The 23,876-nt window shown below is 42.2% G+C and overlaps 1 protein-coding gene and 1 long non-coding RNA gene across 2 annotated transcripts in view; one reads left to right on the plus strand and one right to left on the minus strand.

Moving 5' to 3' along the window:
• Positions 1–5,637, minus strand: part of LOC100872389 (beta-2-syntrophin-like) — a 57,283-nt gene extending 51,646 nt beyond the window's left edge. Inside the window, exons 1-2 of the mRNA XM_086917223.1 lie at positions 5,581–5,637; positions 4,940–5,146 (exon numbers count right to left, since the gene is read on the minus strand). Coding sequence (XP_086773349.1) covers positions 4,940–5,146; positions 5,581–5,637 — 264 coding nt within the window. The remainder of the gene's footprint in view (positions 1–4,939; positions 5,147–5,580) is intronic.
• Positions 1–23,618, plus strand: part of LOC147656094 (uncharacterized) — a 76,712-nt gene extending 53,094 nt beyond the window's left edge. The window contains exons 2-3 of the long non-coding RNA XR_015295084.1: positions 13,153–13,358; positions 23,506–23,618. This is a non-coding gene — a long non-coding RNA (uncharacterized LOC147656094). The remainder of the gene's footprint in view (positions 1–13,152; positions 13,359–23,505) is intronic.
• Positions 23,619–23,876: the final 258 nt, after the last annotated feature.

A 23,876-nucleotide genomic window follows, 5' to 3' on the forward strand; every position in this document is an offset into this window, starting at 1 on the left:
CGGTGGGGGATTATATCGGGCTCCGGTTCTCTTTCGCTCTCGTTCGTCGGAATGGCATTACGGTGAAAATTAATCTCGAGCCTGCCGCAAAAGCGATCCGCTTCACGCGAGTAATCACTCGTCGGCAAACAACCACGATAAACTCGTGTAATCCTGCGTGATTAACCGCTGTGACAGGCTCGAAGCCTGTGTCACCTGTGATTTACCAGAATTCTTGTCCTGGATCATTAACCATCCTAAACGATCTCGAAATCTGTTTCCTCCCCGCTCCTTTCTCTCACTTCTAGTCTCGTTGATGATTCGTACATATCGTGCGCGAAGATTCTTTTTTTCGCGTATCGATTTGTGCTTTTGTTTTGACACACTTCGTAATGTTACTAGCGTCGTTAATCGATATATCTTTCTCTCAAACTTTATACGATTTCGAGCGTATTTTCGTTTGTTTCCCATATGTTCCTCATTATTTCTTTTTTATTATATTTGTCCAATCCCAATGTTCTTTTCTTCGACGTAGTTAGTAGTCGGTCTGATTATTGCTCCGATCTTCAAACATCATCGGTCGTCCCGGAGATATTCAAGCATCCCGTGGGAGAGTTACAGTGGAGGAGAGGAGAGGGAGAGAGAGAGAGAGACGGGGTACTGGCAATCAGGTACGTTAATGCCAATCAATTATGTACTGGGTACCACGTGTACCCTTCTCCCTCCTTCCCTCCAGCACCTTCGTTTGGGATGTTGGTTGGTCTTCATCGATATCATGCTCGCGTACATCGTATATATTAGTTATCGATCCATCGGAACGAGTCGATATATTCTCGCTAGGATAGTTTGGAGGGCGCCCCCAACTGCGAACATTGCCCTGATCGGTAATTAAGACCAGGAGAGATTGATACGGATATTGTTTGCACCAAATTCGGTCAAACTTGGTTTTGATTTGCTTATATTTGCTCGATATTTGCAATCTTGCTTTTTTCCCTTCGAATCGAATATATGGGGAGAAGAAATAATCGAATTCTTTCTTCGGTTCTTTCTCGAGGAAAATTTTCGAATAATTTTCTCGAGAATAATTTGGATTTTCATTTTGATTTTGGAAAATTTCTCTCTGGAAAGAGAAGGAGAGGTTTGCTCGGTTTTTCTGAAATTGAATTATTCAATATTTCGTTGGAAATTTTCGAAGAAAATAGAACAGAAGAGAAATTTTAGCGATCCAAGGAAAATATTCGTAATATTCCCGAGAAAATTTCCTCCATCTTGTTTTTTATTAAAAGAGACAATTAGTAGAAATTTTTTTGAAGATTTTTTTTTTTTTTTTTTATTGTATCTTAGAAACCATCGCGCAATAAAGAAAATAATTTTCGAAGAAAAAATCCTTTTTACTCGAGTATCGAACCCGGGATCTACGGAATAGTAATCTAAGAATCAAATCCTCGAGCCACGAAGACTCTCTTCGACGTGCTTTATCTTATAAGCGTATTTAAGCGTAACAAATGGGGATCTCTCGTTTCTTATTAACGCTTTAACAACTTTCTTAACTCTTTCAGTAAGCGCAATCACGGTTTAGATTACCGACAATTGCCTATTAACACTTCAACTTGGATTAAATCATTTGATAATTTTACTTGGAGTGGAAAAGTGGTGCTTAGGACAATTACACGGTTCCGCGGTTGATCAATCTCGAACAACTACATCATCGGGGTTGCTGCAGCCTATCAATTTAACCGTTCCAGTTCCACTTGACCACCGAAAGAACCACCCTCCTCTTGTTAATTCCGGCCCGAGGGAAAACGAAGGCGATCAATCTCCTTATCGCGAAACTGGCTCCTCGCGTGTAACTGCACCCGCTACATCTAATACGTGCAACCACGAATTAACACGGAATAATTTTTTATTTCATATATACGAGTTTATCTCTTGCGAATCGAATCGCAAATTATTCCACGATCGTTGTAATTAAAAAAAAAAAAAAAAGAAACGATATTAAGATGATTACGTTTCGTAACGTTCCCATTCGAGACGTTTGCACGCGTCGAACAATTTCTGTCCATCGTATCGAGCGTGCAAAGTGAGAAAGGTAACGAGAAAGAATCCATTATGAAGTTGAAGAGGTAGGCAAACGGAGAGCCGTGAGCCTCCTTCGCCTCGAAGAAGGAATCGAGAGGCGAGTACAAATAAGCGAGGTTTGCACCCCTCTGCGCGATAAAAGTCCGTAATTAACGATCGCCCAATCGTTCCGGATAATTAAACTACGACAATTAGTCGTAGACTTTCCATCGCCAATTACCATTTATCAATCCCTTCGATTCTCGCGAAAGAATCCCGAGAAAACTGCGCCGTGTAGTTTTATACCGTGCAGCGTTGAAAGTGCGATCCCGTAATTGATCTCTCGATTAATACAATTTCGAAACAAGTTTGCGCGATGGAGTCCCTTTTGAAAATAAAACATCGATTTGAACGGAAGGAGAGAGAGAGATGTTATAATATTATTAAAAATGTGGTTTATTCTGAATGTTAACAAAAAATTCTGAACTTGGATGAGAGAGCTGGAAGAGATTGGAAGAAAATCGGTTAGACAAATCCAGGCTGTGATATAATGATAAGCCATCCTAAATTTTAAAGAATTATTATTATCATAATTTGAAGGGAGAGACATTATTATTATTCGTCTACTTTGTCGTAATATTTCGAGAAACCTTACACCTTAATTACGCCGCGTTGCGTAACATCCTGGTCACCTCGTAACTTTACCCTTTGTTCATTTCCATCGCTTCGAGAACAAGCGCAAGTTGATTCCTACGAATTTCATCTACCCACCGCTTTGCCACGAACAAACTCGAATTCAACGACGTTGTTACAACGTGAAGTTAACAAAATGATGATAACAATAACAACAACAACAACAACAATAATAATAATAAAAAAAAATAAGTAGAAGCGCGTGGTGATTAAAACGACGGGGGGAAGGGGATGCTGGGGCAACCTTTTCGAATTCACGCGTGGGAAGGGTGGAGAATTCGCACTCGACGCTAACAACTACACCCCTATTCATCCGTGGAACGAAAGACAGGGAGGGGTGCCACGTTTCTCCTTTCTCCCGCGGATCCTTACACGGAATCGCGCCGTCTAATTATCCACGATTGTGTTTCCGCGAGAAGTGGCGCCGCTCGCGGAAAATATTCGTTGTAACGAAGTTCCGTTGGTCACACCACCACCACCAGCGTGGAAAGAATCTCGATATCTAATTATGCGGTGGAGCGTGGCGGTGACCGTAGCGATCTCGTCGCCTCGTTCGAGATAATTAAACGTGGACAGAGGAGGAGGTTGCGCGCGTGGAAATGGAGGGAAACGAGAGAGAAACGAATTTAAAAGCGAGCACCGACGATTTGGTCGCGGGTTGAGTAATCACGGGTGGTGGGCGAATTGATTGGGTTGGGTGATGAGGGAAGCTCTCGATCGATAGAGAGATCGGTGGCGACAGATTCGGACACGGTGGATAATTAGACGACGGTTTAACGAAGTGTTTGTAACGAGTTTATTATAACGAAAACCGATCGATCCGTATCAAAGGATTTTATAGAAAGGGTGTTATTATATGGAATTGTATTTCGAAAGAATATCGAATTTCTTAATAGTTTCGAGCATTTGTAAAGCAACACAAGGAACGAAAGGAGGATTAATCATCTCTCTCTCGTCTATCGACCGATTGAAAGGGATATATTCAAAGAAACTGTGTTCGTCTCGCCAAAAACCCTCGAGAAACTTAAGAAAATGGTCCGTCTCTACATCCCTCCCCTCCTTTTCTGTTTCATCGTTCATCGTCAACGAATGTTTCTTCACAAGTTGAAGCTTGTCGGGGATGCTTTTGGGGATCGTGGCAAATTGCCGGTATGCTCGTGCGGGTTGGCTCTGCGGCGAGAGGACCGCGTCACCCTCCATCAGAGCGAAACTGCTCGCGAAAGAGCAGTCTCAGCCTATTCGATTCCTGGAGAGAACGCGTCGAGAGCCAGACGCTCGCCTCGCCTCCATTTCTCCATTCGCTTCCTCTTTCGAGCTCAAATCCTCTATGGTGTCTCAACTCCTCTTGCTTAAACTCGCCTCTTTTCAATATTTCTCCTTCCCTTTCTTAAGAATTACTTTTCCTTCGATCTTTTATCACGGACATTTTTTCCTCGTGATTCTCCGTTTTTCAAGAAGAAGCAGAAGAAGAAGAAGAAGAAGAAGGAGGAGGAGGAGGAAATGCTGTTCCTCTTGTTCTTCGCTCCCTCTTTCTTTCTTCTTGACTCGATTCTTACTACTATATTTTAGCAGCTCTTTTTTCCATTTCCTTTCCAAGCTTCAATCAGCGCTGGCAACTCCGTCGAGCCACGTCGTTTTATCAGTCAAACCATTCCAGTCGTCGATCCCGTCGTGTTTCTTCCCTTACATCTCCTTTTTATTAACCATCCCACTTTTCATCTTTCCACCCTTTGTAGAAATTTCTGTTTCTATCCTCTGTTTATCCGTCCATCATTGAGAAACTCGGCTATTAATTCCGCTGCATTTCATCCCTATGAAATTCTTACTACTTTCCCGGCCAATTTAATCTCTCCCTTTCATCCCTTTTCTTTTAATTATTCCACACTTTGTAACTCCTCATTCCCTCCTTCCCTTTTTCCTCCTCGCCCTTTCGAGATCGATGTCTTTCGTCCTCGATTAAATTTTAAATTTATCTCGCACGGAAGTGAATTACGCGTAATAACATCCGAGCAACAAATTTCGCAACAAATTTCGATCCATAAACCATTCGTTTATCACTATACACGCAAAAATATACATGGGATAGAAAATTAAAAACGATAGTGGCATTCGAACGAACCTCGAACGAACGCGGATCCATCTTCGTGCGCACGGGGCTTTCACCCTCGATCCTCGGTTTTCAAGGGACGAAACGAGCGGGATCACTCACCTGAAGACAGTGTCTCCTCGCGAGCCAGCCAATGTGCTGAAGCTGCGGCGGATCCGGAAGCGCGGACGCCAGTCGCAGTGCCTTGAGCGTGAGAGCTGCCAGTGCCGAGTGCAGAGCGTTGAACCACACGTTCGCCTCCGCGTTATCCGCGGCTCTCAACCAGCACTCGTGCACTCCATCCGGGGAATGAAGTTCCAGGATTCGACCCTCTGAAAATGGAAGAGCCGCGTGGCGTTAAAAAATCGTTCCCTCTCTCGTGAAATATTTCTTTTATTTCATTTATCAACGCGCCAACTGACACAATTTATCCCGAGAAACGTTCCGCTTGAGATATTACAAGGAAATAAATTTCACGGCTTTTCTCTCTCTCTCTCTCTCTCTCTCTCTCTCCCCCTCTTTTTCAAATAAAACTCGGGTTCTCGAGATATACGAAAATTGAAAGTTAAAGAACCGAGTCGAAGCGGAAGTTTCTTTTTTATATTCCAGTTTTTTTATTGGAGCGGGGCCTAATCTCGCCATAGATGGAAGGAGGAGGGGGTAAGAGGGTTTATCTGACAGATGTTCCAACCCCGGAAACAACCTCTCTACGAGAAGAGGAAGAAGGAAGGAAGGTTGTTCCTTCCCTTCCCATAATATCGCACCCTCGATCCACAGACAGCAAGCGGGCTATCAGGTTTCGGACTTAATAGTTTTCGCATCATGGGCCAACATTATAAAGGCGCGCCATATAACTTGGCGAGTGGATGACAACTCAATTTCAAGTTGAGCTTGACGTTGTTGCTCGCGTGCGCGCTAACTCTCGCGCAACAGACTAATTCGAGGCCGAGGGTGTTGCTTGCTTGAGTGCGAGTGTGAGGAGTAGCGTGTTGCAACGCTCGTCGAACGTACGCGTGCGCGCGCGTGTGAAAGGCTCGAGGTGAAACGAAAAACTTCCTTCAATTCAAATTTCTCTCACACGTTTAACATTTTTGATACCTCGCACGCGAAAAACTTTCCCGAGTAGAAAGTTGCCGCGCGAGAAATTCCATATCGATTTCTCCCGGAGTTTTGAAATTCAGTTTTAGAGAAGAAGTTTTAGAGAACGACGCGTTTTAGAGGCAAAAGTCGCTTTTCCTTTTTTCTTTTTTCTTTTTTTATCATGAAATAAATAGCACGAAAGGTGGAGGTTTAAAAAGGTTTTAGAGTCGAGATGGATATTTCAGTTTTTTTTTTTTTTTTAAAAAACCGAGGAGTTAAGTAAACTCGTATCGGTGGCTAAACACCTCGTGACGGTCTGAACACCACCTTCTGTATCCGGTTACCCTTGGTCGGAGGGGTTGGGTCGCGAGACCCAACGAAAGCAGCAAACGTAACAAACGTCCGCCGTCTCTTATACAAAGTATCCACTTCCACCTTCGTTTTTCTTCCACACTTTTAAGCGATAACGAACGTTACCAGCCCCCAGGGGTGGGGAAGGGAGGGGAGGATAGGGGAGGGCGTTATTGCCGCGAGCTGGAAGAAGGGTGGTGGGACGAGATTGAAAGGGAGGAAGGTAGGTAGGTCAACCCTCCGCGTATTTCTTACAGTAGGAGAAGGGAAGGCGTGAGAGAGAGAGAGAGAGAGAGAGAGAGAGAAACGTTTGGGGTGCCTCCAAATGGACCTAATCGCTTCAGGAAGGATGATTTGTTTGGATATAGAAAATCAACTTGGGGTATATAATATTGGATCCCCTTTTTTTCTTTTTCCTTCTTCTCCCAAAATAAATTCCTCTCGATTTTTCCCCATCATTTCTCAACCTTACCCTTTCTTGTTATTCGTATATAGGCTAAAATAGAAAAGAAAGAATTTCTTAATCAATCTTTCGTTTATCGAAATTCATTTGTAATAGATGCTTCTTTCAAATACAAGTTGAATTTATTAATTATAGGATGATCTAACGTATAAAGGATATACATTTCACCTTTCATTTTATTCTGTATCCACGAGTACAAAGTAATCTCTTCTTATTCCAATCTATCCAACCTAACAATTTCCATCATAAACGTTTTCCCAAAGAAGCTTATTATATATATATATATATACACTCTCTCTTAATCGCACCTTTCACTACCACTTCCTCATTCCCCTCGACGAAAGACAGGAGACGGCATCGCACAATCTTCCGAATAGCCAAGGAACCTGTTGTTTTCCCCAACCGTCCGTGATTCTCAAGCAGCAAGACAATACGCGGAACAGGTCTTCTCGAAGGGTGCGGGGAGAGAGCAAGCACGGTTTCAACCACGGCTCGTCAAATCGTCCCGTGGTTAATTGCTCGCGACAGATACGTCGCAGCTTCGCTTAATTAACGAAACAACCCCTCTTCCTCCCTATCTGTACTCGTACATTCGTCAAATTTTCCATTCGCCAAAATCCTCGCGTTCCTCTTTCAATCTCGCCCTCTCCACGATTCCGTGGAGCGTAGGCGGGAGGACGTGACCTGGTAATCTCGCTTCCGGTTGTTGTGTATCCGCGCGTAATTTGCGCGCCTTTGACCAACCAGCCGTGCGGGTGGCGCAAAACCAGAGCCCCAACCAACGCCGCGAAAGCCGCCTTTGTTTCTGGCGGCGTCGCTCGAAAACAGACCGATAAGGTTAGTAAATTAGAGGGAGGAGGGAGGGGGTGGCCTCGGCAAAAAGGCCGGGAAAAGAGGATTCGTCGCGGCGGGGACTTCCTCCTTTTTCTTCTTCTTCTTCTTCTTCTTCTTCTTCTTCCACTTTTGCCGCTCCTTTTTCCTTTGGGGGGAGAAGAAGGGGGGCAGGTTTCCAGGACGGAACGCGGCCCCGAGGGATTTTTCTTCCCGTTTGAAGACGGTAAAAAGATTTATGGCGAGCCCCTTCCCTTCCGTCCACCGGCTTTAATTCAAATTTCCTGTTGCGGGATTTCCTCTTCCTACTCTCTTTCTTCTTTATTCTGGAAGGGGATAAAGGGTTTGTCGCGCCTCTCGCGCTTTCTTCTCGTCATCGTCGTTCATTTCGTTTCATCGCGAAACGGACGAAAGTGTCAGGGATTAGAAGACGTCGTATGACGTCGAATAATTTTTCGTCATCGTTATCGAAAGTGGATGAAGGAGTTTGAAAAGGAAACGAGACAGAAACTCTCTCCGTTTCGCTATATTTTTTTTTTTTTTTTTGTAAAATCTTTGCTCTTTAACTTGCTCCTGCCCCCGAAAGAAAAAATCCGTTCTTTGTCGGATGTTCTTTTTCTTTCTTTCATCTCTCTCATCTCCTCCCTTGTCTTAAAAACTTTTCATCTTTCTATCCCCCCCTCCTCCTTTTCGTCCCTCGTCGTCTTTTGTGCCCGCGCTCCTTTATATTTTTCTTTATATTTTATACCTTATTTTATTGCCGAACGGTCGTCGTCAACAACCACAGCGTTACGCGATGGAGTCGTTAAACGCGACTCTCCATCCTCACTTTCCCTTTATCCGCACATTCGACGGATTCCACGCTTTCCGGTCTCACGTTTCCGAACGAGTAATGTATCCCCCGTCCGTGTGTCCGACCGAATCGACTACTTGGCGGGAAAAGCGAGCGTAACCGGGCACCTTTGTGGCGGGGCCGCCTCGCGGAAAGTCAGACGATAAGCTTGAGAAACAGACACTGCTTTTCCCCTCTCCTTTGTATCTTTCGAACATTGCATTCGGTTTCACAAGGGGCGGGCATCTGTGTTGTGCACAGACGGAGTTTCGAATTAAAACTTACGAAAGGAGGAAATACGTTGGAACGTTGGAAAATGGGAAGAAGAGAAGCCCTTTAAGGGCATCTTGTTTCGAGAAAAATTATTCGAATAGGAATTTCTTTTCAATTTTTTTCAATCGTTCGCTATAATTTGGTAATTTATTTGGTAAGTAACGAAAATAATGTAATAACAATAATACGTATTACTTGTCCATCCTGTTGGCTATCCTGTTCCACTTGTATGATTAATGAATGACACGTGTTGACACTTGTTTGATCGTAAATTGATCGTGGCCATAATTATTATTATAGAAACACCACTGTGTGGGATGCGTGATGTGACAAAGAGGAGGAAAGGTAACAACGTGTGTATTCGTTTGATCAATGACCGGCATGCACTACTTGTCTCATTACAAATTGATCGTAATAATTATTATTGCAGAAACCCATTGTTGCACCCACATTGTGATAAAAAAGATGAGAATAACGTTACAACTCGTCTCTCCAACGACCGACGCGATCACTTGATCGATCACAAATCGACCGTAATTATTATTTATACACACTTTGCATTCAATAACGACGGTTGATTCAATTGCGTTTTATACTACTGGAACAAATTTATAGATTACGGAATCATTCTTCTTCGTTCTTTCCGAAACGAAACAAGTTACAACGGTGAAAAATATCGCATGAAAATATTAGTGTTTCCTTCCCGCTTCGTTTTTAATCGAAACGCTTCGAATTTTCGGGGAAGGATGGGCGCAAACCCGTGCCAAAAAATTCGTGCACCGAATTCGAATTCTTTCGCGAGAGGAGAAGTTTTTTTAATACGCGCGATCACGAATCATATCGAATTTGTTCGTTAAAACTGTTCGAAATTTAGCGTTTCTCCTCGCCTCGATTCCGACGGATCGATCGTTTCAACTCTGGAACAAGTTTTAAAGCACGTTCACGGGGGAAAAAATTTTCGGAATCGGAGGAATAGTGGAAAAATCGAGGATCCGCAACGATTCCTTCTTTCTCTCCTTCGATCAACCTCGACTCGAATTTGTCGCGGATAATTTTCGCTGGATTCTTAACAATGATGGATGGCACTTTGCCAGACGATCGAGGAACTGTAAAAGATTTGGGAAATAATCGACTTCGAATGGAGTTTTAATTTTTAGAACTTTGAGCGGCAAATTGTAAAGTTGTAGGAAAAATAGAAAGTGTTTTTATTTTTTCTCGAAGGGTATTAAGAGTGACACTTTCGAAAACGAAGAAAATCTAAATATTCTCACTCCCCCCTCGCACAAATTTAATCAATCCGCTAAACGAGAGATCGATTTCAATTTTCAAGCGAGAGATACGTATCGACAAACAAGGGAACTCCATTAACAAATGTCTAAATTCTGAATTCTTTTAAATAGGAAGGATATATTAAATATTAACATCGGATTGGCATCTTCGAAATATAACAAATTCCAAATATTTTCATTTCCTTCGTACTCAAATCCGATCGAACGAAGAGAGATCGATCCTGGTTCGAGGCAATAACGAGATAAACTTTTTTTTTTTTAAAAAATAATGGATCTTTTTGAAGAAGGATCTCGTTTCGAAATCGTTTCGTTGCATTTTCGAAAATCACAAAATTTCAAATACATTTCTTCCAACGATTCTCCGTTAACTCGTTCGTTCAAACGAGGGGATCGATCCTGCTGGATCGACGATCGGACAAATTTCACGCGGAAAGTGAGCAAATGGCGGATGTATCGACAAACAAGAGTGATTGCTGCGGACCTTCGATCGATGCCTGCCTTTGTTCCAGCCAATTGTCGCCTGCTTGCTGCCACGTAACCGATGACAATGCTACTCGCTTTTCCTGGCCTCGAAAAAACCGGTTTGGAGATCTCTTTTTCGGAATCCCCTTTTCTTAAAGAGAGAAACGACTGGGGAAGGGGAAAAGGTAAACCTTTCCAACGTGGTAAATCCCGGCCACGTTTTCCTCTTCTTTTTCTTTTCTTTTCTTTTTTTTTTTTTTTTAATCTTTTAAAAGGATCAGCGTAGAGCCGTGGAAACGAGAGCGATTCCTCGTGACGCGTTACACCACTTCCGTTTCAGGAAGGAGACTGTGTCGCCTTCGAATCGCGTAAAATGCTAATTCTTTTGGCTTTCACGACCATCATCCCTTCCCCCGGGTTTTATCCTTTATCTGGGTTGTCGAGGAAGATCGAGTTCGAAGTTTTTTAATATATACACGAAGGGGCCGTTACGCGATATTAAAAAGGAAAGGATCAAGATCGATCAATGTTTGGATAGAACAATGTTTGTAGCTCGTTCAGAGGTAAGTAAAATTCTCATTTCGAATGCACACGTTTGCGAAAATAATTTTCGAGAGTTTTATGAATTCTCATATAGATAGAGATAATACAACGGAATATCTATTTTATTTCGTTTCGTGTACGATAAGCAAGCGAGAGATTGTTACCATACGAGAGCATTGCAAACAAATTGTTGTTAAATGGATGCAATTCTATTACAAAATACAACGAATATCGATATCGATCGATCGTTGATCTCTCAAGTGCGATAACGATTTTTCAAGGAGTGAACGATGAGAAAACGGGTGGTTCGAGATAAAAGATGGATGTTGGTTCTATTAATTCGTTTCACGATTGGTGGAATTGGCGTTATTTTATTCCGCGTTTCCCAATGGTATCGTTACATTCTCCTCTCGAGATGAAAAATAGAAGAGGCTTGGTGGCGTCTCGCCCCTGTAATTCGTTTCGGTCCGAAGCAAATTGTGGTCGACTCCCTGATACCTCAAATGTGCAATCCTGGGCTCCCTTATTTCTAAGGATTCCGGGGCTGTCGGTTGGTAATCGGAGATTATTCAACCGTACGTCTAATTCGTTTCGTTGCGAAATTGTGGGAACGTTATTTGAATTATTTGAACGATTATTTTTATACTCCCCTTTCATCCATTGCTTTCTAAAACGCGAAATTTTAATGAGCGCCCAGTCATCGAATTTAATCTCGCTTTATTTATTTTATTTCCCAATAATTTCTACTAATTTCTACTAATTTCGTTCTTCGAACAAAGCATCGAATGAATCGATCCGAAATAAAAGAAGAATAGTTGCGCTTTTTCATATATTGAAGCATACACGATTGAATCCATACGAACTGGTAACGAGCAAAGAGAGAGACCACTTCTGCTATATAAACAAGTAGTACGACTCAATCGTATGGCACGCTCCACTAATTCGAATATCGAAATCTTGGCAACAACAAATGAACATCTATTAATCCACAATTGGACATGGCACAATTCGATTACCACGAATCGAAAGTCGGAAAAATCAGAAAAACGAAAGGGAGAGAAATAGAAGAGAAACAGAGTAGAATCGATCACGGGAACAATTCGGTCACATCATGCCTGGAGAATGTTCCCTTTTCAAATCGCCTACCATTTTCCTGCCATTTTCGTGCCGCACGTATACGCGCCTATTTCGAAAGACAGAGGCCGGACGGAGAGAGAGAGAGAGAGAGAAGGAGGAGAAGAGAGAAAAGGGGAGGAGGGTTTCACGAGCCACTCGCGAAGATAATCTGACAATCCGTGCCAAAGGCAGGTGTTGCACGCGCAGGTGCGCCATCAGATTCTGGTACGGGAATGCGAGGCTCGTTTTAAACGCGGTGCTTGTCGGTGGAGGATTTCGGCGGTGTCGGGTCGCGGCCCGTCGTATTCAACCGTGTGCAACGCTTTCGAAATATCGCAGCCAATTTAGCCCCGCAAAATGAATTGTTGAAACCGGCCCTCCCCTTCCCCCAATTCTCGGTGACCATTGTCACGTTGTTTCGTTGCTCGTGGAAACGTGTTAATCGTCTCTTTACCGAGTCAGCCAGCCTCTCTCTCTCTCTCTCTCTCTCTCTCTCTCTCTCTCTCTCTCTCTCTCTCCCGTTTCAAACAATTTCATCCTCGGCCGGGAAAATAACGCAGGGAGTTAGACGAGATGCCGCCGTGCGCGCGCTTGGACACACGTGTGGGTGAGCGCGGTGTGCTTTAAGAATTTAATATCCTGACTCTGGTGTTGAATATCAGGTATTTCCTTTTTTTTTCTCTCTTTTTTTTTTTTTCCCAGGATCAGACCCCGGGAATCGAATTATTAAATTCTTTGATATTTACATTTCGCCGGGGTTACAGTCTGATTTTATATCTCTGAATCGTATACGAGGGGTGTAATTTTATAGACACCCTCCCCCCCTCCCCCCTCCTCCCTTTGTGAAGTCAAGTATCGGAAGCGTCGAAACGATGATTATGATTATTAATGAGAAGATGTGACTTTTTGTATCGAAAATATCGATCCGATTAATTATTTGATTGACATTGTTTATTGAAAAGAGAAGGAACAATTTGTACGATCACAATTCATAATTATAATCGATGAAAAAGTAGTGGAAGATGCACGTTCCAAAAATTATTCTTTCCAATAATAAAACTCCACCAATGACACTCCCTTCTCTTTAAAATTTCAGATCTTCAGAAAGAATTATTCGGGCGATCCGCACCTTCTAAAATACGCTCTGGCTCCGTCCGCATAAATAACAGACCAGTGTTGCCCGATCCGCGGCCAGATCTACGGGGATGAACGAAGAGGTTGGTGGCATCACCGTCCTAAGCTACTTACCGCCATCCCCCTAAGCTGACTTAGAGGGAGAATAGAGGAGAGTCCGGCTAAGGGGTAAACTTGCCATCTCCAATTCAAATAAGATTTGCGCGCAGTTCGAGGACAACGCGTAATCTGATGGACCGCGCCAATTTCTCCGTGTAATCTATCCTCGACAGCCTTCCCATTCTTGCGAGTCGCGCCTCGAAATTTTCCCCTCTCCCTGTTTTGTTTTCAAGACGATCGAATCTGTAATTTCTTACGAAGAAGTTATTATTTCGATGGCCGGGTGAATTCGACCTCTTCGAAGATGATCCTTCCATGGATTTGGAAGGGAAATTAGAATCAAGGGACGAATCTAAATGCCTTGGGATAGAAATTGCATTGGACGTGTCTCTTGAGGTAAAATTTGAGAGAGATTATATCGTTACATCCTGTGTTATGGTTTACAAAGTGTGCGCGCGCGTTTAGGGCTGAATTACACGGTTGTCGAAATTGAATCTGCGAGAGTTCTCTTCTAACTCGAAAGCTCTTAATAGCAGTAAAAAGAAAGTCTCTTCGAAGAATTCATCGTCATTAAAATTTAAGATATCCCCTCGCTATGTTCCTTCGAATTCAAGAACTTTTTCACACTTGACGATAAAAACTCAATACCATGTTTCGCACGAAAATTTCATTTTTGTAATAAGATCGAAACTCTCCTCTTTCTCTCCAAGAAAATCCGTAAATTCATCGATCCCCAAGAAGAAATCGAGCTATCGATATTGCTCCCCGCTCGATATATCATCTCTAACCTAACAAATGTCGCTTTAACTTTAACAATTCGCTTTGACAGGGTTATCAGGGGAAGTTGTGCGAACAGTTGTGGCAGGCAGAAAATGGAGAGAGGCTCTGATTAGGAAGGGTGTGTGGCTCGACGACAATAGCGTCTGCCTGTTAATATCTTGTCTCCCCTTGAAAATCCAGCCTTGCGGCTGCTTTCCTTTCGAGCTCTTCTTCTTTTTCGAAAGAAGTAGACGCATCCTTGTGGAAGAGAGGAGGGGAAAACGAGAAGGAGGCGCGAACGCAAGCGAGAGGAAACTTCAACACCGGTTTATTACCAGCTATTACTCTCTCTCTCTCTCTCAATCTCTCTCTCTCGTCCCTCTCTTCTCGAGATGATATTCCTCGGTGTGGAGAATGCATCGAGCCGAAAGAGGGAGGGAAAGGCGAAACGAGACACGTGTGATCGTTATTGTGGTGTCGTTTCGTTCGGCGCGACGAACTTAGCGCGGTTCGCGGATGGAAAAAGAGATGGAAGGGAAGATTCTTCGGTCGAAGGAGCGAAAGGGAGAGAAAGAAGGGTTTTTGCCGGAAGTGAAATCGTTCGAGAGGAAGGGATATACCTCTCGGATTTGAGTTATACGCCGACATCACCGACAGCCACCGACAGTCCCTCCATTTATTCTCCCCGTCCGAGTGTTTTTTTCCCCACCTAACTTCGAGATCTTTCGATTTGTGTTAGGATCTTCCTCGCGAGAGGGGAGGGAGGAGGTGGTGAATAGTAGTGGTCGATGCTTTAAGAGTTTTTGGCTCGGGAATTTTCTTTTAAAACGGTGGAAGGGTAAAAGTGTTGGTTGGCAAATTGATATTTAATCTCTCTCGATTGTGCGTATATTAAATATTTTTCTTTTAGACGAAGATCTTTTTCGTATTTTGTAAATTTGTAGCAGCTTTCGTTTCTCTATTTTCATCTTCGCTTTTCCTATCCTTGATGTTACAGAATTCTATTTGAGCCGAGATGAAATAAATAAATAAGTCTTGAGAAAGGGAGGAGGAAGAGAAGAAAAAATTTTATTATTCGTAAACTATTTATAAATTTATAAATGAGTATAGTATTTATAAACGAGTACGCGAGTAATGCGTAACAATAATCAAACGAGGATCTTGTTCCCGTTTTAAAATGAAAGGTCACGAAAAATAGGGATCGTTTCGTGACAAGCACGATTGGATGGAAACGCGTTGGAAGGGTAAATCGCGTCGCGTGTAAATCACACCGGCGAGGCGTATTCGACAGACACGTGTTAGGGTTGTCGTTCTTTGAACACCCACTCGTCTGCTCGTTTCCCTTTTCCCTTTCTCCCGCGCTAGTTTCCTTCTCTTGAACGCGTGCCAACGTGCCGATCGTCGTCCGACTTTTGCGTGCACGCGTCTATTATTCGAAACCGACGATTGTGGAGGGGGGGAACGAACGAAATCGACTCGAATAAAAGTGTGTCTTGCTCGTCGAGAGGCTCGATTAAATGAAATAGTCGAATAATAGAGACGTAGTTTATTTTGGGCGAATGATTCTAATCGAACGTAATCCAACGTGTCAACGCGCAATTAATATGTATTAATTAACGATATATTCCTTTCGATGAAATTGATGTTCTCGAAAGGGAGAACGAGCATTATTTCTGAATACCTCTCTATGGTATTGTTTAATTTCGAGAAAAAATCCAAAGCGCGCGCGCACACACACACACACACACACACGTATCGTAAATCCAGTCGATCGAACGACAAAACTTTCCTTCGATCGATGCGAAAGATGGACAGGTAGATGTTAAAAGATAGAAAGAATAATGGAACAAATCCACGACTAATCGGGCGAGGCCAATTGAATCCCATTTATCGTGGCAGGAATTAGCCGAATGTCTCGAATACTCGAACAAGTGGAACAAGTCAATCAATGGATTGGCGTTCCTCCAGATACTTTATAAATTACTATGCGATGTACCTTCGTGACCTCGATTCTTCTCTCTCTCTCTCTCTCTCTTTCTCCCCCTCCTCGGAATCTCGATCAGAATATCGAACGACTCGAGAGCTCCGTACTTGCTTCTTCATTACTCGACTGTACAATGGAGAGAAAGTGTGTCAACGATAATTTTTCGACGATATTCCCAAAGTGCTCGAGATCGTACACAAACTTTTTTAAATCGAGTCGTCGGATCGATCGATCGATATTCTCGAAACCTCGAAGAGAGAGAGAGAGAGAGAGAGAGAGAGAGAGAGAGAAGAAAGAAGAAAAATATTGTCTGAAACGTTCGTTTTAACGAGCATTAGAGTATTCGGGTCGACGCGGAAATGCACGATGTCGGGATCGTCGTTTATGAACGATAAATTACGGAGCAAGCCTTGAATTCTCTCGAATGTTTTAATGCTCGCGATTGTAATTAACGTTGTTTTGAACGATCCTGCGATTCTGCCGTTGAATGGATACACGCGCGCCCGATCGTGTTGATTACTGCTCGAGCCCCGGAAAGGGAAGCGAAGCTTGGAAAAATGGTGGAAAACGCGGCGCTCCCTTGGACCACGGTGAATAAAACGCGACGTATCCACTTTGGTGAAGACGTCGACGGTGAGAAATGTTCAACGACACGGATTCCATTTGTATCGCCCGCGATTTAAAGGGTTCACCGCCCCGTGCCACGAGATTTCTTCTTCTTTCTTTCTTTTCTTCGCGATGTGGAGGAAAGGAGAATGGAAAATAATTATTTGAAACAATTATTATTTTTTTCCCACGACTCTACATTCACGATCTACACGCTTTTTCACGCTGTAACAAATTGTAATCAATAGAGGAGGATTTTTTTTCCTCCTCTCTCGTCGTAATTGTTTAGCAATCAGAGCTTTGGAAACGAATCGAATTCATCCTGCAAATTAAACCGTTCCGCACAGGAATGAGATAACAAGGATAACAAGTGTGCTTAAAATTTAGAATCGAGGGTTAAACGATTATGAAAAAAAAACCGCATCGAGGAGAAAGCATCGATTCCAACCATCGTTCGGACTAACGCTCTTAAGTAAACGGCGAATAAACCACGAGGAGGAGGGCCATTAATTACAACGGTTGAAACGTTGTAATTCTCTAAACGTGGAGCACCACGCTTCGTTCAAAAACGCCCAATTCCTAACTCGAGGAACGAGATTAAGCGAAGTACCCTTTCCATCAAAGGCCGCCCCTTCCTCTTCTCCCCCCCCCCCTTCGAAAAATATTAATTACCGAATGGACGGACGTGCAATTTCCACGGTGAACGCTCTTCATCAAGGGGAACGTCGAGGAACGTGATGGTGGTGGCCTCTTTAACGAGGGGATCGGGGCGCGCAAACACCGTTGGAAACTCTAATTGTAATATCGAAGACGGCCCCCTTATATCTCCCGGATATAACGTTCCGCGAATGTGAAATGTGGAAATGTAACCACCTCTTCTTCAACCACCCCCTTCGCCCCCTATCCTAATATCATCGTGATACGATCGTTTCGCCTCGTATTGATCTTTTGGCCGTTTCGTGGGCCAAGTTGACTACGGTTTCCGGAGCTGGTTAGAGATCCGCCATCGAGATAAGGATGGGAGGATGCATAATAATCCCGTTCGCGGAGAACGGATATTTCGCGTGTCCTCCTCCCCCATTGATCCTCCGTAATTGCGGTGTGACGAGTTTCGCAACAATAATAACCGTTTCGCGATTATCAAACGCGACGATCGACGACAATTGACGAAATTGGCGATGGGATGTCTGAGTGTTCGGTTTCGACGTGGTTTCATCTCGTCGGTGGCGATGGATCAGATAGGTTTACACCGATTTCGGAATTTCGCTCGCTTTACCGAATTTATCGAAATACTCGCGGCTCGATCTTTTTTAAGGAGAGATATCGAATCGCTGAGACGATAGTTTACGAGAGCGTTTGTGCTTACAAGAGATTGATATCGACGTGGATAATTCGGCTCTTTTCGATATAATCGGGGAACATTCTTTTTCGATCATTGTGAGTTTATATGTAAAAAGACGATCGGCGATGATTGGCAAAAGGATGGGATTTAGTTTAATTTGATCGTCGATGGACGAGATAGGTTTATAGGAGTGTTATCGAATCTCTGGAACGATAGTTGAAAAGTTTATAATTATTATAGGAGAGTTAAGGATTGATCTCGATGTGGATAGTTTGGCTTTTTTCGATATAATTGGGGAACATTCTTTTTCGATCATTGTGAGTTTATATATTAAAAAGACGCAATAATTGACAAAAGGATAGGATCTAGTTGAATTTGATTGTTGATAGATTGGATGGACGAGATAGATTTATAGCGATTTATCGAAATATTCGTGATGTTAGGAAAGAATCACTGGGACGATAGTTTACGAGATAATTATCGCAGGAGAGTTTGGCTTTTTTTCGATGTAATTAGACGAAGAATATACTTTAATTATTCGATTATCGAGTTTATATATGTAAAATCGATGAAACGATTGGCAAAATGATGGGATCTAGTTTGATTTGGAATAGTGGTTTGGAATAGTTGGAATAGTCCATGGACGAAATAGGTTTATAGTTTACAAAGATTGATTATGGTTTGAATTTTTTGATATAATTGGATGAAGAATATATCTTTTTGATCAGTTTATATATATAAAATTGACAAATTGGCAAAATGGGATCTAGTTTAGTTTGGAGTAGTTTGATCGTCGATGGATGAGATAGATAGAGATATCGGAACGATAGTTGAAAAGTTTACAAGAGAATTATAAGAAGAGTTTATGTTTGGAAGGATTGATATACGACACAGTTATGTTTTGGGTTTTTCGATATAATTGAACGAAGAACACGCTTCTTCGATTGTTGAGTTTATATGTATACAAAAGGTGCGAATTATATCTTGTATATTTATATATGAATTGGGTATCGCGCTCGATTCTGTTTTGAAGTCTGTTCCTCTTTGCCGTGTGACGCGACATAGTGAGCTCCAGCGATAGGTAAAATTTAATAGTTACGAATAAAGTTACATTAATTACTTCGATAATTTATTGTTCAAAATTATAATTGCAAATAATTGTAATGTCAAACGATCAAGATTATATGAAAAACGGATCGACTATAATATCTACGAATAATTAATATTTAAACATTTTAATAATTAAAGGTAACTTTATTCGAAATTTTTAATTAGTTACTTTTTCAACGAGTTAATGCCCAACTTTGGTGAGATCAGTGGTAGAACAAAAGTATCGATCCGCATCTATACAACACAATTTACCCCTATTTCCTTTATTAAATATTTTCTTACTCTTATCGTATATTCTTCATTTTAATCAAAGCATTTCACAACCTATTCTCCAATATCGATATGCACATGCCTCAATAGCGAGCACCGTGTAAATCATGTTCCAAGGATCGGCCGATACGATTCATCCGAAATTCTTTTCAAAAATTTCTTCAATTTGTCATCCTTTTCAAAGAGTAACCTCCCTCTTTTCTCACGCAGTGAGAAGAACGCAACGGATTCGAATTATTGGAAAATTTTGCACGAGAGAGGAAAAAAAAATTCGGAATCACAGTCGAATGTGTCACGTTCAAACTGAACTCGTCACTTTCACTTTAAAAAAATTTTTTTCTTTAAATTGCAAAGACTCTTGGATGATTCTTTCATAAAACAATCGTATCGAGAGCGGCTTAGTTAGATCGACATCAGAGCTGGAGAAAGAAGACGATATCGAATTACAATGTCTTAAAGAATTAATTCCACGTTAGTTGGAAAGATGGTTCAAAGGGGTGTTGTTGGGGAGGAGAACCGACGCGACTCGGTGGAGGATGAAACTTTCTCCCTCTCCAGTTATTATATTCCATCAGCGTATCGCTCGGCGCATTGCACGAAATTAGAAGTGTAATCCGTTGGGAAGTTGGGAGAAGCGGGTACGCGACTCTCGCGCAGAGGGGTGGGTGAACTTAAATGTGTATGACTGGTGATTCGGTATTCCGCCGACATCAATAACGCAAAATTATTCAACAGGTTTCTATCGGGATCCGGTTAATCGCGGAGGCCGCAAATTTCGGTTACAACTCTCCCTAAACGAGCTTTAAACCACGATCGCGAGATTTTCCGATGGTTTACCTAATCCGAACTTTTCATCGCGCCCATCATCGATCCCAATCTCTCGCGGCCAGCGAGAGATTTCGCGGTGGCCGAAATTAATAATTCGAATCGATTCGCTCCTCGATTATCGCCTCCTCGTTTTTTTTTTTTTTTTTTTTTTTTTATCAATTCAAACCCCGCGGCTGGGGCTTGTTTGGGGCCGATATTTATCCGTGAAATTTAACCGTGGCGCGCCGTCGATTGACATCGTCGATATCGATACTCGTGATGTTATATATGTGTTATATATATATATATGATCTTTTTTTACAAAACAATCTCATAGTCGGATACTTATTTCGAAAATTCGTGACGAGGTAAGAGAAACGGGAATCTGGAATTTATATGCGTTGATCGAGATATTTAGGTTATTGAGGAATTGTTGTTATATGTCTCGTGAAAAAATTGCCAATGCGAAAAATAATAATTTTTATATTTAATTCTGTTATACATGATTAATTATTTTATTTTTCAAAGTGGAAAAAGAGGATGTTACATCAGTTTTCTTTAAATTTTACGAATATTTAATGTGTCTTTTTTTTCTTACCGTTCAATCTCAAATTATCAATTCCTTTCGAGATGTAAAGATTCGAAAGGTTGAGACAAGTTCACGATTAGATCTCTTTCCGGAGAATCATGATTCTTTGTCAAATAAGAATCGATACTACATCACAAGTATCACTAGATATCGCGTCGTGACAGGTAAATAGAATGACTGTCAAAACTTTTAAAAAGAGTTCAACTGGAATTCGATCGTTGGAAAGATCGTTTTTCTTCAGAGGGAGAGAGAGAGAGAGAGTTTCTTCTCTGGAAGATGCTCTGTTTTCGTCATCCGTGTTCCGTAGTAGAAGGAAATTCTCGTTCTTTGAACGGGACAAATAGAAAAACGAAGAAAGAACATTGGTTGGAGGGATAGATTTTCGATAGATCGACGCTGTGTGACGGGGCAAGTGACGGGGAGGAAACGAGAAGCGGCGAGTGCGCGAAACAAGAAAGGAAAGCGAAATCCGGCCGGGTCGGATGCTTGGGAAATTACATTGAAGAAGGGAAATCGAGGATGAGATCGAAGAGAAAGAATGGAAGAAGGAAGTATAGAGAGGTGAACTATTGCTGAGTTTTACTCGCGTTTCGATTTCTTTCTTTTTTTTCTTTTCTCTTCTTTTCCTTTTCTTTTTCTTTGCGCGCGAAATTTCATTACGAGTCTGTTCTCCTAGAATGCTCCTTCTTCCATCTTGGTAAAAAAATATTTCGTTTTCGAGAACTTTATTTTTTTTTTTTTTTTTTTTTTTTCGACAAAGACGACAGGCTTGCTCGGTTGCGAGACTCGTGACAGGTGAGGCGCGGCTCTGTTTGGCGAAAATTTTTTCGAAATGGAGGGCGAGATAAAAGCCTGGCTGCTTTTTTCCCTTTTCTCGTCACTGTTTAGCCAAGAATAGCCGTTTCGACTTCCGCGGAAAGTGCGAAGTGGGACGAGGACATTTGGGTCAGACACAAAGAATCCAGCGTAGCGCGAGGGAAAGTGGAGTAGTTGCGTATATGGCTGCCGCTCCAACTCGGAATAAAAGTCGTCCGACGAATCATCGATTATTATTCGTTTAATCTTATTATCCGTAAAATTATTATTGATTCGCGCCCCTATAATAATCGGAACATTTATGAATCAGAAAATTTAATTCGTTCTATATCGATTTACGAAAAAAAAAAATATATATATATATATATATATATATATATATATATATATATATATATAACACGAAGAAACAAATGAAATATAATACCAAGTGTTTACTCTACGAGTTTCGATGTCGTACGGATTTCTCCTTCGATGATCAAGTCCGATATGATATAATATAATTCGGGGAAAGATTCAAGAGATAAAATTCTATTCTATTTTCGAAATTATTACAAGCAACACCACACCCTCTTATTCTCCGGGGAAACTCGATGATGTGATGGACACAGGGAGAAAAGAGGGAGGGGGGAAATTACGAAAATCGTTCCTCGACCGAAGCAACCGAAAACGAAGAGACGCCGGAAATAATTGGTTTCGGTTAATCGAGGGCCATCCGGACGAGCAATTTCGGCCGGCAATAATCGTTACGAGGGGTGGGTCTCGAAGCAGCAGGAAACGGGAGGCCACCGCCGATCAATTGGAGTTTAGCTCGCCGAGCTTTTTATTACAGCGTTAAGCGGGAAGCAAAGCGGCGGGAACAAGCGGATTCCGGCTGTGGAAATTCTGCGTTTCAGCCGTTTCAATTATCCGGTTATCCGGGGAAGCGGCTTGCTTTTCGCCCACGGATGAATGGCGGCGGATCCGTGAATTTTACAAGCTTTTCGACCCGGTTCCACGACACTCGGCCACACGGCAACAGGTATTTCGTAAAATATAATATCTCCACGAATTTTCGAAGGATCGTTTATATTCTTTTCTCACTCTCTCTCTCTCTAATGATCTTCTATTTCCATCATTTTCCATTCGCGAATCCCATTTCGCATTTGTTTCGTATGTCGGTATTTTCCAGTCGATCGGATTTCACTTAATTACGTCGGCTCGAAATTGGTCGGCCCGATATTTGAACTCTCTCTCTCTCTCTCTCTCTCTCTCTCTCTCTCTCTCTCTCTCTCTCTCTCTCTCTCTCTCTTTCTCGCTGACACCCTCCCCTCCCCCTCGGTTTCTCTCCGCGGCATATCCTCCTCCTCTTCCTCTCTACGAGCTCGTACGAACGAGCTCGTAGCGCGGCTGTGTTTGAAAATATCAATTTGTTCCTACATTACAGGTCTCTCCCCTTTGATATAATTTTCAATTTTCGATGTATCCCGGAACCATTTGTATCTCACTCCGACCGCCCAATCCCCTCCTCCCCACTTTAATGTCCGCCGCGAGTTTATTTATCGTTGCTCGGTGGTCCGTGCTAGATTGCATCTGCCTCGCGCCCCAAATGTCGCGAGTATAATAGTCGGTTAAATTACCTTCAATTTGCGCTAAACTTTCCCTACACCCCGTTATACGTATCTATCTGTATCCGAGCCGAGCGTATCGCGTGATATATCGTTCCAAAATCTATCGAAATTTTCTCTCCACCGCGAGGCGTTTTATACAGCAGTTGAAAAGAAAAGAAAAGAAGAGAAAAGAATCTTCTAAGCGTATCTAAAGAATCCATTCGACGTGGAATATTCTTCTGACCGATTTAATTTTGCTAACAAACGTTAAAATTCACGAAGAAATTATCAAAATGATTGAAAATTTCTAAGATCCTGAAACTTTCCCTTTTTTTTTTTTTCAGGTCAAAGATCTTGGAGAGCAAAGAACTCGTCTACCAAACTGATCCTCGTTTCCAATCGAATCTGTATTATATCACAATTACGATTCGCAATAAATCTTTGATTCCAAATTAAAGTTTCTAGCTTCCTGGATATATTTAAATCTCTATAGAGAAATCTTCTTCTGCCCCCCTCACCCCTCAGGAAAAATTTCCGGAGAAGCGTGTCGAGACGTTGATCCTAGCCAGTTTTGATACCACCCTATCCCATACCAGGCTCTTCGTCCCGTATATTTCTATTTGTATCCACTTCGCCCGAGGCGTGTTTGCAAGGCCTTCAAACGGAATTGAAGCGGAATAAGAGCGAAAGGCTGTTTGCCCAGGCAGCTGGAGTC

The sequence above is a fragment of the Apis florea genome, unplaced genomic scaffold, assembly GCF_048593485.1.
Source record: "Apis florea isolate Af1SG1 unplaced genomic scaffold, ASM4859348v1 contig_3813_pilon, whole genome shotgun sequence".
Classification (NCBI taxonomy): domain Eukaryota; kingdom Metazoa; phylum Arthropoda; class Insecta; order Hymenoptera; family Apidae; genus Apis; species Apis florea.